Source organism: Hippocampus comes, unplaced genomic scaffold (genome assembly GCF_001891065.2).
Source record: "Hippocampus comes isolate QL1 unplaced genomic scaffold, H_comes_QL1_v1.1 scaffold183, whole genome shotgun sequence".
Classification (NCBI taxonomy): domain Eukaryota; kingdom Metazoa; phylum Chordata; class Actinopteri; order Syngnathiformes; family Syngnathidae; genus Hippocampus; species Hippocampus comes.
Genome location: NW_017805547.1, coordinates 151439 through 164711, shown reverse-complemented (window position 1 = coordinate 164711; position 13273 = coordinate 151439). Strand labels below are relative to the sequence as shown.

Here is a 13273-nt window from a genome sequence, read left to right as displayed (position 1 = left end):
GTGTGTGTGTGTGTGTGTGTGTGTGTTGACGCCTCAGTAATTCATCAGCTGTTGAATGAACCTTTTCACACTCCACTTCATCAAGACCAAGGCACTTTTACACTCAGTCAGGGCAATAAAAGCTGCTCCGAGTGGCAGCTTTGTAGCTCCATGTGCTCTCCTTCTTGTCCATAAACTTCTTAGATTAAGTGATTAAGATTCCACAACCGACCCCCCTCCCCACCCACCCACACACAACCAACCACCACCACCACCACGTTAAAGTTGTGGAAGCAGTTCTTTTAAGGAGTTTGAGATGAACACATTTTGTGATTTGAGGGTCTGGCAACAACAAGTCGTTTGGTCGTCGTAATTAGCATTAGCGCTCATGTGAGCATTTTCATGAGAATAGTGTGTTTGAAAGTGAAATGTTTAAAACACATGGTTATTTTTTTCCCAATCGCTAACGACAAAACTATTCCATTCCAGTATTCCGTTTTCAGATATTTTTGGGCCGTTGAGCACTGACATTTGCCGACTCGTGCTTTCAAGTCACGCTGCAATTTTTTTTTCGACCATTGCAAATTGGATTCTAGTTTTTTTGAGCCTGTAAATAAATTCCTTGCAAAATGTGGACGGTTTCTTGTCCTGTTTCTGCATGCTTGTTCATATTATTTGAAGAATTTGCGTCATTGAGCGTTCTCTTTCAGCATGTTTGTTAATATCATTTGGAGAATTTGCATCATTGAGCGTAACCATCCTTTATTAATTACCTGATAAATTACGTCTCATGCTTGTACAGCGCTTCGCTTGTCTCCATCTGAATATTCTTCTTTATTCTTTGTGCGCTATGCAATGTGGCTATATGTAGAAATATCTTATGATACGGTAAATATAGATCAGTTCTTATACGTACGCCTCTAGGAAATGAAATCCTCCAGATGTGCGCAGTCCGCATCATGTTCAGAAATAGAAGCGGGACGTGTATCGGTACTGAGGCACGTGTGCATGGGGCAGGGATGCTTGTCTGATTCATTTACGGCTTTGAGAGGCCAGTTACATGTGACAGTACATTACATAGTGATGGTGATAATAAGCCCGACTCCCTGCGGGCGCTTGCGTATGTCATCCATCGCTCATCCGTTATTTCCAGGATAAAGCTGTCTATTGTGAAGGGCTTTGATCTTTTATCCAAAGTATTTCAAGACAAAGGAGGAGGAGACATCCGCTTGGGTGATGGTTTTCTTTGTTGTTCTCCTTGTGTTTCTATTCGCTGATGTGGTTAGGCTATCACGTGCCTCTCATTTGCCAATTAAGAGATACAAGTACAAAGTCTTGATCTGGATAAATGTCATCATCGCTGGTGACGGAAGAAGAGCCGACGTGAGATGCATTTTGTTTGTCCGTATACTGTGACCTGGAAATACCACATGACCAGTTTGCAGCATAATCACGTAGCGGGTTGTGTTTTCTGGTTTTTGACATACGTGTCTGTTCTGCTTTGGTCCTGATGCCGGGTCATTTGGATTTTTCGATGTCTTATAAGCCCCTATGGGTCCATTCGTTTTCTATACCTCAGATTTTTTTTTTTTTTTTTTGAGTCATTGGTGAGTTGGAGTCTCTCCCAGCTGACTTTAGGCGAGAGAGGCCTTTTGTAACGCTGGGACAGGAGTGTGAAGTTTAACACTCGTTGCACACTTGGCCTACTCTGTTGGGTTCAAAATAATTACTCTCCAACAGATATTTTACACCTCACACCAGATGCCGGCATTGACATTACCGACGTAAATATCAGATCATAGCATGCGCAACCACATCTTCCAGTCAAAGTCATCTTAAGCTTGTCGTCTGTCTCTCATTAGGATGCAACCGACCTCTACCAAGCTGCATCGGTTTTGTCCGTCAGCTTGGCTAACACCACAGTCGGTTGGTTGACTTGATTGGTAGGTCCATGGGTCTTGTAGATCGATCGGTCCGGGCTCTCCACCATAACGTAATGGATGTGGTATGTTGGGTTTGGTGCTCACACCTTGATGGTGACAGCGCGAGGACCCTCAGGTGCCCATCCGCTGATGCGTGTGAACAACTCCTCAACTTGGGTGGCATTAAGGTGATCGCATTATGGACTTCCGTAAACGCGGTCTCCTGCTGCTCAACCATTTTCCCTTGGCTGGCCAAAGCTCGAACAATCGTATCCGTGTCTACGGGATCCATGGTCAGATTATTCTGTTTAGTGTTAGGAATAATCCGAGCTCCAGCTCCTTCGTTCTTAAAAAAAACAACAACAACAAAACAAATGTGTTGTTAGTGTCTGACATACGCTGAGCAAAGCCATCCAGGCTCAGTGGAAGGAATCTATCCACTCTAAACACACAGAGGCGATTGAGTAGCGTGAGTGTCCGCCTCCTGACTCCGGGCGCTATAAAGGCTCCTGCTGGAGCCTCCAGTGGCTGAGAGGAATGTGATTGCCAAATAACCCTGCACCCTTAAGACACACGCTTACATGCCGTCACGCCAAACAAGTCTTTGCCCATGTTTCCCATGACGGTCGATTTCTCGGAGAAGTACCTGGAACGGTAAGAACGAAGAATGCGTTTGTGTGTGTGTGCGTGTGTGTTTAAGCATGTTGCAGGAATTCTAAACTTGGCTAAGAAGCGACGTGACCCCACCGTGGATCTCATTTGACCGTCTCAGGGAGAGGGAGAATTCACCAGTGAGGCCTTCCCGGCTATTTTGTACAGAAAGCTGCTTTGACTTCGAACTGGAGACCTTTTATTAATATCATCATACCAACCTGGATTTTAAGAATAGGACATGCACATGGTATGTGTGAGTGTGCGTGTGCCCCGAGGAGGCTCAGAAAATAGAGCGCTTCCTTTTAGGTGCCAATCGAGGGAAAGTCGCGCGACACGTGGTTGCGTTGGGATATTTATGGATACAATTAAGGACAATTCCCCTTTTCACCGTTCTTCTAGGAATATTGCAGTGGCCTTCTTTCCGCCGTGATTAGATTTCTATGCGGACAAATACACTTTCCGCAGTGCCTCTTGACTGCTTTCGGCAGCATACGGCAAAAAACGGGACAATCAAGTGTCACTAACCCACTATGCTGGCGCAAACAAACATGGACACGATTTGAGTGCAGGGTCACGTGCTCAGCCTTCTGTCAATAAAGGCAACGTTTGCATGACGGCGATCTTGGAACAGCTGGGAAGTTTTGGCTCTGGTGGCTTCATGCTGTTAATTCACATTCCAGGCTAGTAGTTAGCGCTGAGAATCAACAATTCGTCCTTTTGGAACCAAGATGGGCAGAATTTGATGACACCTCCCCTGATCCATTTTGTGAATAGTTGGGGGCTGACAATTAGAAGTGTTAACGTTCACTATTTTCCAGCAGCCGGGCTCCCTGTTGCCTCTCACAAGGTACTACGACAAGCATTTGATCAGAATCAGAATCATATTTATTGGCCAAGCATGGAGAGCACACAAAGAATTTGACTCCGGTAGTACAGGCTACCCTCATATCATCATTTGATGTTGGGGAGGAGAGTCAAGGTCATTGGCAGAGATAGACATTTTTGTGTATTGTGTTGTGTTGGTCATTTCAGTTCCATGGTTTGTACTTTACCTTGATGTTCTTTTCCCAAACATTTTTTATTTGCAAACTTAGAAGCAAAATTTCCCATCATCAAACTCCAAGTGTTCGACATTAGCCGGTTCCACTCTATTTTGAGTCGTGTATTTTATCGCAGTATTTGGACAAGCTGCTATGAAAGCGAAAACAGATGTGTAGGCCATTTTTGTTGTCAATGCCGACGCTAAATGCTGCGATTGTCTTCCGTTTCTTCGCATGGATGGCAAAACAGCAAGAGTGTGGTTTTGAAAAACTTCCGCTTTGTCACTGGCTTTCGAGGCGCTGTTGTCACGTCAACAAATAGGCGAAGGGACGGAAAGTTTCAATCTGGTTTGAGTGCGCCGCAGCATCGTGTAAACAAAAGCACTCCGGCATTTGTCATTTTCAACTTCACCGCCGTGCTACGGCGTCATCGACAGCGAGCCTCTCCCAGGGAGTGCGGCCTACTTTGCACGCTGCCATTAGCGCAACTAATGTGAGTCAAGCAAGTAGGGAATACAAAGCCGTCAGATAATTGTGGAAGCCCGCTCAGACCCTAAAGGCCACCATCCAGCGTCACGACACGGACGGGCGTTTGGAAAATACGATGGGCCAGCGGGGGTTGAAATGTCAGGATGCGCTAATGTGATCATTGCGAACAAGCCATGTTCCAGCCGTAAAACAGATTAAGCTAATTGCATGGGTGTTGTTTGAAATCAGATGACGATGCAGCTATTTTCGGCCACTCGGCTGGAGAGATGACAAAAAAAAAACTGAAACGCTTGAATGCGGGGATATGTTAAAATGGGGACTTGGGGAAACGGCCATTAGTGTATTGAGACTAGACAGTAAAAGCTCTTGAACAAGTACTCATTAGCTGTGCTGATTTGAGTTTGGATTATCACATGCGTCATTGCAAGTTGCAGTCTAACTTTTCTACGTACGGAAGGTTTTACAATACAGGGATAAATGCAAGCATGCCCTAAAAAGTGAAGTTCTGTTTATTTGTTTAGCTCCAGAACTTTACGTTTGACCATTCCGTTCTGCTTGAAATAGTGGATAGTAGAAGGTTATGTGGTGAACCTCTTTTGTATCATTGAATCTTTTTTAGTTCGGACGTGCAAAAAGTGTGAATCTTGGAGTCGAATAATTACGCGATTGAGTAGTGTGGATTCAGAGTTTTTCTGCATTTAGAAAAATGGAAGGATGCATTGACCACTTTGAGCCATGGGCCCCAAATGGCCCATTTTGGAACACTTAACTTCTTTCACATCTTAAGTGAGGCATAAAAGTACCAATAATCAGGTCAAATTTGATTTTTTTTGTCCCCCCCTCCCCCTTCTGATCAAAGTCAACAATGACCCGATTCTCTGACGTCTCCGAAAGATTATTTTGAGTGATTATCCAATGCAGTGGGGGTGTGCGAAGTGTTTTTCCTCCTCCCTCTCAGATCTGATGAGGAAACGGTCCGGTTGACAGGATTAAGCCTGTTCAATATTCCATCCATCCGTCCATTATCTGAACCGCTTAATCCTCACAAGGGTCGCGGGCGTGCTGGAGCCGATCCCAGCTGACTTAGTAGGCGGGGTACACCCTGAACTGGTTGTCCACCATTCGCAGGGCACACATTGACAAACAATCATTCACGCTCACACCTCGGGACAATTTCGAGTAATCCATTTACGTGCAATGCATGTTTTTGGGAATGTGGGGGGACCCGGAGAAAACCCACGCAAGCACCTGGAAAACGTGCAAACGCCACACAGTGGGGGCCGATGGATGGATGGATGGATGGAAGCTACATAGTAGTGGGGAATAAAAATGAAATTGTGCAATATCTGGTGAGAGCCACACGATGGCAGGACAAAGGCACACTGGATTCGCTCAAAAGTCATGACATCATCCTCACGCACCATAAAGCGGATCAGAATTGTAAAGTGAAATGCATCTTCTCTTAAGACTAAAATAAGAAGTCTGCTTTTTGTTGGGCCAGCACAATATTTTCAAGGCACAGTAGATTGAGTTAGAGAGAATTACAGTGCAAAAAAATAAAAATAAAAATGAGCCTGCTCTTGTGTTATGAGTTAGTTTGACAGCAAGAGATTTTATTATTGGTGGAAGAGAAAATGCCTCAGGCTGACAAGTGCGAGTTGTTCTCATCGGAGTGCCCGGTTGTTTCCACAAAAGAGAGAGAAACAGCCCCAGCCTGCATTTCACATCATTCATGCGGCACCATGAGAATCTTTTCAATCGGCCGATGAGTCATTGCCGCGTGTGAGCGCGTGTACGTGCATGTGTGTGCGCCTCTGCAGCGACATTGGGGTCTTGCTTCAGATTAGGAGGGACAGGAGAGGGAATTGATTATGAAATTGGTTTCAAAGGAAAAGTTGAGGCTTGTGTTGTTTTCCCCTCAGAATTAAGAATATTGATTTAAATCCAATGCAGTTGTATCACTTGCATATTCATATCATTAACCCATGGGGCACATTCACTCCCTTGCATTAATCAACAAATATGCTAATCTCACAGAAAACAATGTCAGACACACACCCAGTTTCTGCCATATTTACTGTTTTTCATTTCACCTTTTTATATTTATGACCTGAAAGCATTTTACTTCCAAACATTTGCTTTATTACAACTGCCTAAGGGTATGTTAATGATGGAAGGAACGGAACTCTGTTAGAAATTGAGGATCCACCGTACGTTACTCAAGTGCATCGATGAGACGGTTCTTTGCAAAAGGCTGTCGCCAACTACTGGTCTGGAATGCATATTACATGTTTTTTTGCATTTCTTGTATGAAAATCGATTGGTCTGTTGTGATTGTGAAACTTAAACAGTACTACTGCACTGAATCAGACAATTCTCTTGACTCTTGCATTGGTTATTGACAAACCACATTAGATCAAAAAAACGCATGTATTGAAGTGGGGACCGTAATCTGTAACCTGTACACAGGCCTGTTTCCTGTTCTGCCTAAATCGGTATCCCACACATGCAGATAATGTAAGCTGTTATCACACCTGATTACCATTCAGACTCATAACAATGTGGATGTGCATTTCTGAAGGCCAAAAATCTATTTGTGGAAGTCCGGCATCTTCATTTTATCTCCCATCCCCACCCACCACTAACCCGATGGGGTTTTAGGTCGGTGGTAGAAGGACAGTTGGCAGCCGAGCGTCCGCGCTGCACTATTAGCAGACCTCCCAACTCACAGTGGAAATCAAAAGCAGGGACTCAGGAAATGGGTGTTGAGTGAGGTCACATCCCAATTACGGCGCATGTGCTGCTTCAGGTTGGGAAAAGCCAGGACATGTACCGTGGGATTAGGAGAATGTGCACATTTCCGTCGGAGGCCTCTGGGAGCGTTATACCTTGTGATGAGCATGTCTCTCTCTCTTTCTCTCTCTCTCTCTCTCTCTCTCTCTCTCTCTCTCTCTCTCTCTCTGACGGGGGTGTGCGTTATGGAGGGGGGGGGGTTGAAGCGGGCCTGATGGGCGGTCAGGAGCACTTTTGAGATGCAGCGGATGAATTTTGGGGGTCGCCGAGGCCTTGGCCCTGGGGGTCAACTCCCTCTCAGCATCCCCTCCGGGCGCATAGAAGAATGGCACGATCAAACCAAAGGAGTGAGGCTTGAGTCTCTCTCCTCCTCCTCCGACACTTTGGCTCAGTCCCTGCCGAGGAACCTGCCAGGGGCACATCTACAGTGGAGAGTTTTTTCTTTTTTTGGGATTAGATAAACCATTGACATGAGAGACTAACTGCAAGTGACAACACGCCTTTTCGGAATATCCTGTTTTACCAACCCTGCGCAGCTGCCCGAAGACTACGATGTATGCACGCCTTTATTTTCCTTCGTCTTCTCCCGCTGTGTGTGTGGCTTAGATTTGCATCGACTGGATTTTACAACACTGGATTGGGACTCGGACCCGGGTTTTGGGAAATCTTCTGATTCTTCTTATCTTCTCCAAACAGGGCCAAAGATATGAAGAACCGCTTGGCTTTCCTACGGCGGAGGAACGAATCTCCGGGAAGCAACCCAGCCGGAAAGTTGGACAAAACCATGAAGTCAGTCAAGTAAGTGGCCTCTTCCTGTCTTTGCGTGTGGGCGGTGTGAGCCACCTTTCCGGGTCTGGATTTGACTGCTGATGACCTGACGGTCGTCTCAGGAAGGTGCTTGTGTGCACCGTTGAAAGGGAGGCACCTTCGACTCGATAGCATTGTTTTCAGTTATAATTTAAGCTTGAAATGAACTCCTTGTTTCATGCATGACAATAAATTTACTTAAGTATGCAATGTTTCTTCGGCTGAGTGGAGGGGTGGGGGAGGGGGTGTAAATTCAAATCCCAATATACATTTCCCTTATTTGACAGTGAAAATTCCTTCTCCTGAGACAATGAAGAGATTCCATTGATTGTATTTCTGGCAAGTGAGTAGTCACTTCGCCAAAAAGTGACTTACCATTAGTGGTACACAGAGGGTAAAAAAAAAATAAAAAAAATTAAAAATCATTAAAACTTCTGAATATTAATTTCAATTCAAAAATGTCATAGATTTGAACCCTATTCAGAATTTTTCCTCACCTCGTGTTGCACATTAGGCACAATCATTTCCTGAATTTTAATCTTGAGTCCGAAGAAAACGATCCGTCTCTCTAACAGGGTGTTGGCAGGCCATTTAAACTCACATCAGTTTTCCAAACTCAAAGCCATCATTTTCCTTCAAAATGACATTCTTCTCTCCTCCGTTCCAAAGTCTTAAAACGTTGCATCGCATTGTGTCAGACCAGGTGTATTAAGGCAGTTTGAGTCTTTATTGTACATAAACCCTCCAAATTTGCAGTCTGTTTGACAAAGCCATTTCCTTATCGGCGAGGTCGTTCACGTTAAAGCAGTATTTCACATTGTTTCAGACACAAGTAGCATGTAAATAACTGGTCATTACAGAGACAGAGTGTCTGCTGGGTTCGCCAGATAAGACGCGTGCCTCCTCATGCAGTAAAAGAGAATCATGAAACGCAGTGTTCCTGTGGCGGAGGTTGCAGATAGTCTCTCTGAGGGAGGAGGGCGCTCAAACCAAAACATTCCTCCATTGGCTATTGGAAGCCCCTCCCATCCTGCCTCCCTGACTTCCATTCATTAGGATTATAAAAAGCTCCCCCCCCGGCGGAGTCAAGCAGAATAGACTCATGGCTCTCTCTGCTCTCACCACTCACAAACTTGAAACCAGCGCGCGAGAGCATTAAGACACGGACTGCAGTGACGAGGAAGGAAAGAAGGAAGGAAAGAAGGAAGCAAGGAAGGAAGGAAGCAAGCAAGCGGCATTTGGGCTCACTTGTGTGGCACGGTGCTTCTGGCGAATGGGTCACACCATGAGAAATCTAGCAGAGATGGGCTTACTCAAGAACCGCTCTGCCTTCATCTGCAGGCCCACCCCGGAGGATGCGCTCAAATGGGGGGACTCGCTCGACAAGCTGCTGGCGCACAAATGTAAGTGTCTTCAATTTCTTTCTCTTGGGCTCTGCCGTCTCTTCGTGTATGCGGTTGGGCGTGAGGACATAGAGCGCACTCGGGGTGGAGGGGTGGAGGGTGGGGGGAGGAATCAGAAGCATGCATCATCAACACAAACACATGGACATAGTCTTTGGCCACTAAGTTAATCCCCGACGCCCCCCTAAGAAACACAGGACGACTCCTACTTGTGTCCCCTCCACCACCAGCGTCAGTACTGATCAAAGCTGAGTAGCTGACGTAAATCCATTGCTACATCTGTTCCTCATCCCGCATGTAAATTCCTCTCTTCCGCGGAGTGAGGTAAGACTCCAGCCCGCCTTGCGCTCGTGCTTATCAAGCTTCTCTGCTGGATCCATGGGAACGGAAAGGTGCAGACGGGGAGGTGTGGGCAGATTGGGCTTCCTGACATTCTCTCTCGGAGATGCAGCCTTCCTCAAATCATTAACTCAGCTCTGAAAAGTCCGCCAGCTGCATTTGGCTCCAGTCGGATTGTTGTAAAATACGCGTGTCTTTGTACGAGGTCGCTCGTGCGGGACAAGGTCAAATAAAAAACAGTTTTTTTGGTCTGGAGGTGGGGTTAGTGCAAATACTGAGTACGATCCTACTTTTTGGGGTAAGAGGTTTTAATATTAAAAACATGAAGCGGTAGAACTGTTCTGCAAGACTGAGTACCAGGTCCTGACTTTCCAGCTTTTGGTGTCCTATTGTAGGTGTTGGATTGCGTAAAATCTGCCATCGTGCATTCCAATCTGCAAGTCCACCTTCCGCAGTTTATGAGGTGTCATTTTTCGGGTTAGGGATTTTAGTCCTGACTTTTTAACAACAAAAAGCACCAGGTGCAAACAGCGCCATATTTTCTTACTTTAGACATTTTAGTATTAAGCATGGAGTTTTACAAATTGGTAGTACCGTTCGCTGTGACTCAAGAGCAGGTTTATGGGCTCTAACATTCGGTGTAAATTTTGGCACCTCATTTTTTTGAGGTGAGGGAATTTAGTGCCAAAAGCCTGCCATTGCCTGGCCGCGTTGAACATCGCGGGGGGGGGGGGGGGGGGTTTCCAAGTCTCACTTTAAGGGATTGAGTACAAACATTCACCATTCTGCAAGTATTAGGTCTGTAATTTTGGAAGACTGCTTTCTTTGTTGTCGTTTTATTCCAAGCACATGACTGGAAACGGCAGAGCTATATTTGGGCTCCAAGGAGCGTTGTCATGGCGCCCCCGCTCAACGCTCTCTTTTGTGTATAGTCCACATCATCATCATCATCATCATCGTTTCTCCCTCCCTTCGCTCTGCTCTCCTTCAGATGGTCTGGCAGCCTTCAGAGCGTTCTTGCGCACTGAGTTCAGCGAGGAGAATCTGGAATTTTGGCTGGCCTGCGAGGAATACAAGAAGATTAAATCGCAATCCAAGATGGCCTCCAAAGCGAAGAAGATCTTTGCGGAATACATCGCTATCCAGTCTTGTAAAGAGGTGAGGAGGAAGAAAGACGCAAGTATCCGCCTGGATTGTCTGTCTGCTTTCCATGAACATCCCGTCCGTCTCTTCCGTTCCAGGTGAACCTGGACTCGTACACGCGGGATCACACGAAGGACAACTTGCAGAATGTGACGCGCTCCTGCTTTGAGCTGGCGCAAAGGCGGATATACGGGCTGATGGAGAAAGACTCATACCCCCGTTTCTTGCGCTCAGAACTCTATTTGGACTTGATCAACCAAAAAAAGGCCAGCGCCACTTCGACGTCCTCTTCGTCATAAGAGGCAAAACTATTCTCCCTAGAGGAGAAAGAGAGCGTGGTTGGGATGCCAAGTTTCTTCTGTCTTGCCCCCTTTTTTTTTTTCTTTTTAAGTCTATCGTCCTGTTTGCTCTAAACGTCTTGTTTGTTTTTGGGTGGTCGCAGGAAAGCTACAGGCACCGCAAAGGAATGTGGTTTACTCCTCGAGTGGATGGACTGTTTGCTAAAAACATGAAAAGGAAAAAGGCTCGAATTGTGGGGAGAAGCCGAGTGCTTGTCAGATGACGTGGGGGTTTTGGAAAAAAAAACAAAAAACAAACCTGCAGACACGAAGACAGTCCGGTACTGTTTGTGACTTTTTATTTTCTTGTCTCTTCATCCATTTGTTTCCTCGACAACGTCCACGGCGAAACCACACGCCAACAGTTGGTACGACCAAACCCCCCCCTCCCCGTCTTCGTTTCCATCTCGAAGAGAACCGTCGCTTTGTTTCAGCCTCATCGAGTACCCGTCTCAATGACTGAAACAAACAGGAACAAAGAATGCGCACGGATGGACTTATTTAAGACTTGAAAAGTCGTACTGACGGCAAGAACAAAAGGACTCGAGAACGAGAGGAGAAGCCAAATGCCGTTTTCCTTCAACCGCACACGTAGCTGATAAACAAGGACGCATCTCTCAGGACATGGCTTCAATTTCCTTGATCGCCGTTTTGGTTTTCAGGCTTCACAACTTGCACTCCCGTACTTATACTGAGCAATACACAAAAAGTATCTTGGAAAACTTCACTTTGCCTATTTATTTAGAGTACCACGGTAACTGGCTGGACACCTACAAAAGCTCTCGGCTCAAAGCTTTCCTCTTAACCACCAAACAGGTCCGATGCTGTCCTGAATTTAAGTGCAATATTTTTATTTTCATGTTTTATTATGATTAATATTATTATTATTATTATTGTTCATTTATTTGGATTTTTTGGGGGTGGGGGTGGGGGGGGACAAGCGGCTTTAGCTCTCGATGAACTTTATATGTTAGGAGAGGAAAATTAGAGCTCTAAGTTTTACTTAACAGTGAAAAACTCTCAACAAGCCTATAAGTTGTTTCATGGATCGAAAGCAAGTCATGATTTTAACTGTGTGTTTGCCCCCCGGCAGCGGGCCGCCGGGAACTTTATGGTTGTACATATAATTCTTTAAGAAAACGAGGTGATAAAAGATGCAAAAAAAAAAAAAAAAAAAACAACAATTGACGCGACCAGAAGGTTTCCACTGATTGTGAAAGTGGGATTCAGCTGTACTTATGTAAATAAAAGAGACTCCAAAAACTATAAGATGACATGTAATGTTGACGAATAACAAAATAGTTGAAATGAGCAAGAACCGGGCACCATGTTGGCCCTTTTCTCTCTCCCCCTCTCTCTCTCTCTCTCTCTCTCTCTCTCTCTCTCTCTCTCTCTCTCTCTCTCTTTCTCTGTCTCTCTTTCTCTCCCGGTCATACATAATAACACTGCTTGTAAGAAGTTTTATGAATGCATTTGATCATTTCCACTCTTTACAAGTCAAAATGCGTCTTCTGTGATATCACGTGAAAACAGTAGATTGCATCTGGTGTCAATGCTAATGATAAATAAAACGATCAGCTGACCAAGTCGACCCGTGTTGTCCCTGCAACAATTTTTCTTTTTTTTGGTTTGTTTGTTTGGTTTTTGCAATGGGCGCTCCCACCACCAACAAAAACAACAGTAGCTCATTTGAGCCCCGAAAAGACATACGTTGCTTGATAAAGAATGTATGTCAAGCAGTTAATGGAGACCACTGACACGTTAGCAAGGCTGTTTCTCGAACAAGCATAAACTTTCTCTCAAAGCGTACAAACTACATCTATGCTAGCTCTCTCTCTCTCTCTCTCTCTCTATCTCTATCTCTCTGTCTGTCTTTCTCTCCCGGTCATACATAATAACACTGCTTGTAAGAAGTTTTATGAATGCATTTGATCATTTCCACTCTTTACAAGTCAAAATGCGTCTTCTGTGATATCACGTGAAAACAGTAGATTGCATCTGGTGTCAATGCTAATGATAAATAAAACGATCAGCTGACCAAGTCGACCCGTGTTGTCCCTGCAACAATTTTTCTTTTTTTTGGTTTGTTTGTTTGGTTTTTGCAATGGGCGCTCCCACCACCAACAAAAACAACAGTAGCTCATTTGAGCCCCGAAAAGACATACGTTGCTTGATAAAGAATGTATGTCAAGCAGTTAATGGAGACCACTGACACGTTAGCAAGGCTGTTTCTCGAACAAGCATAAACTTTCTCTCAAAGCGTACAAACTACATCTATGCTAGCTTCCCACATTTGTATTTGACCATGTAGCGCAATATACCTTTGATCGCTATACATCCGGATTTTTGTTTTTTTTTTTGGGGGG

The 13273-nt window shown here is 45.0% G+C and overlaps 1 protein-coding gene across 1 annotated transcript in view; it reads left to right on the top strand.

Annotated features, from left to right (window-relative positions):
• Window positions 1-12498, top strand: part of rgs3a (regulator of G protein signaling 3a) — an 83485-nt gene extending 70987 nt beyond the window's left edge. Inside the window, exons 21-24 of the mRNA XM_019879596.1 lie at window positions 7574-7675; window positions 9026-9087; window positions 10418-10584; window positions 10668-12498. Coding sequence (XP_019735155.1) covers window positions 7574-7675; window positions 9026-9087; window positions 10418-10584; window positions 10668-10868 — 532 coding nt within the window. The 3' untranslated portion in view covers window positions 10869-12498. The remainder of the gene's footprint in view (window positions 1-7573; window positions 7676-9025; window positions 9088-10417; window positions 10585-10667) is intronic.
• Window positions 12499-13273: the final 775 nt, after the last annotated feature.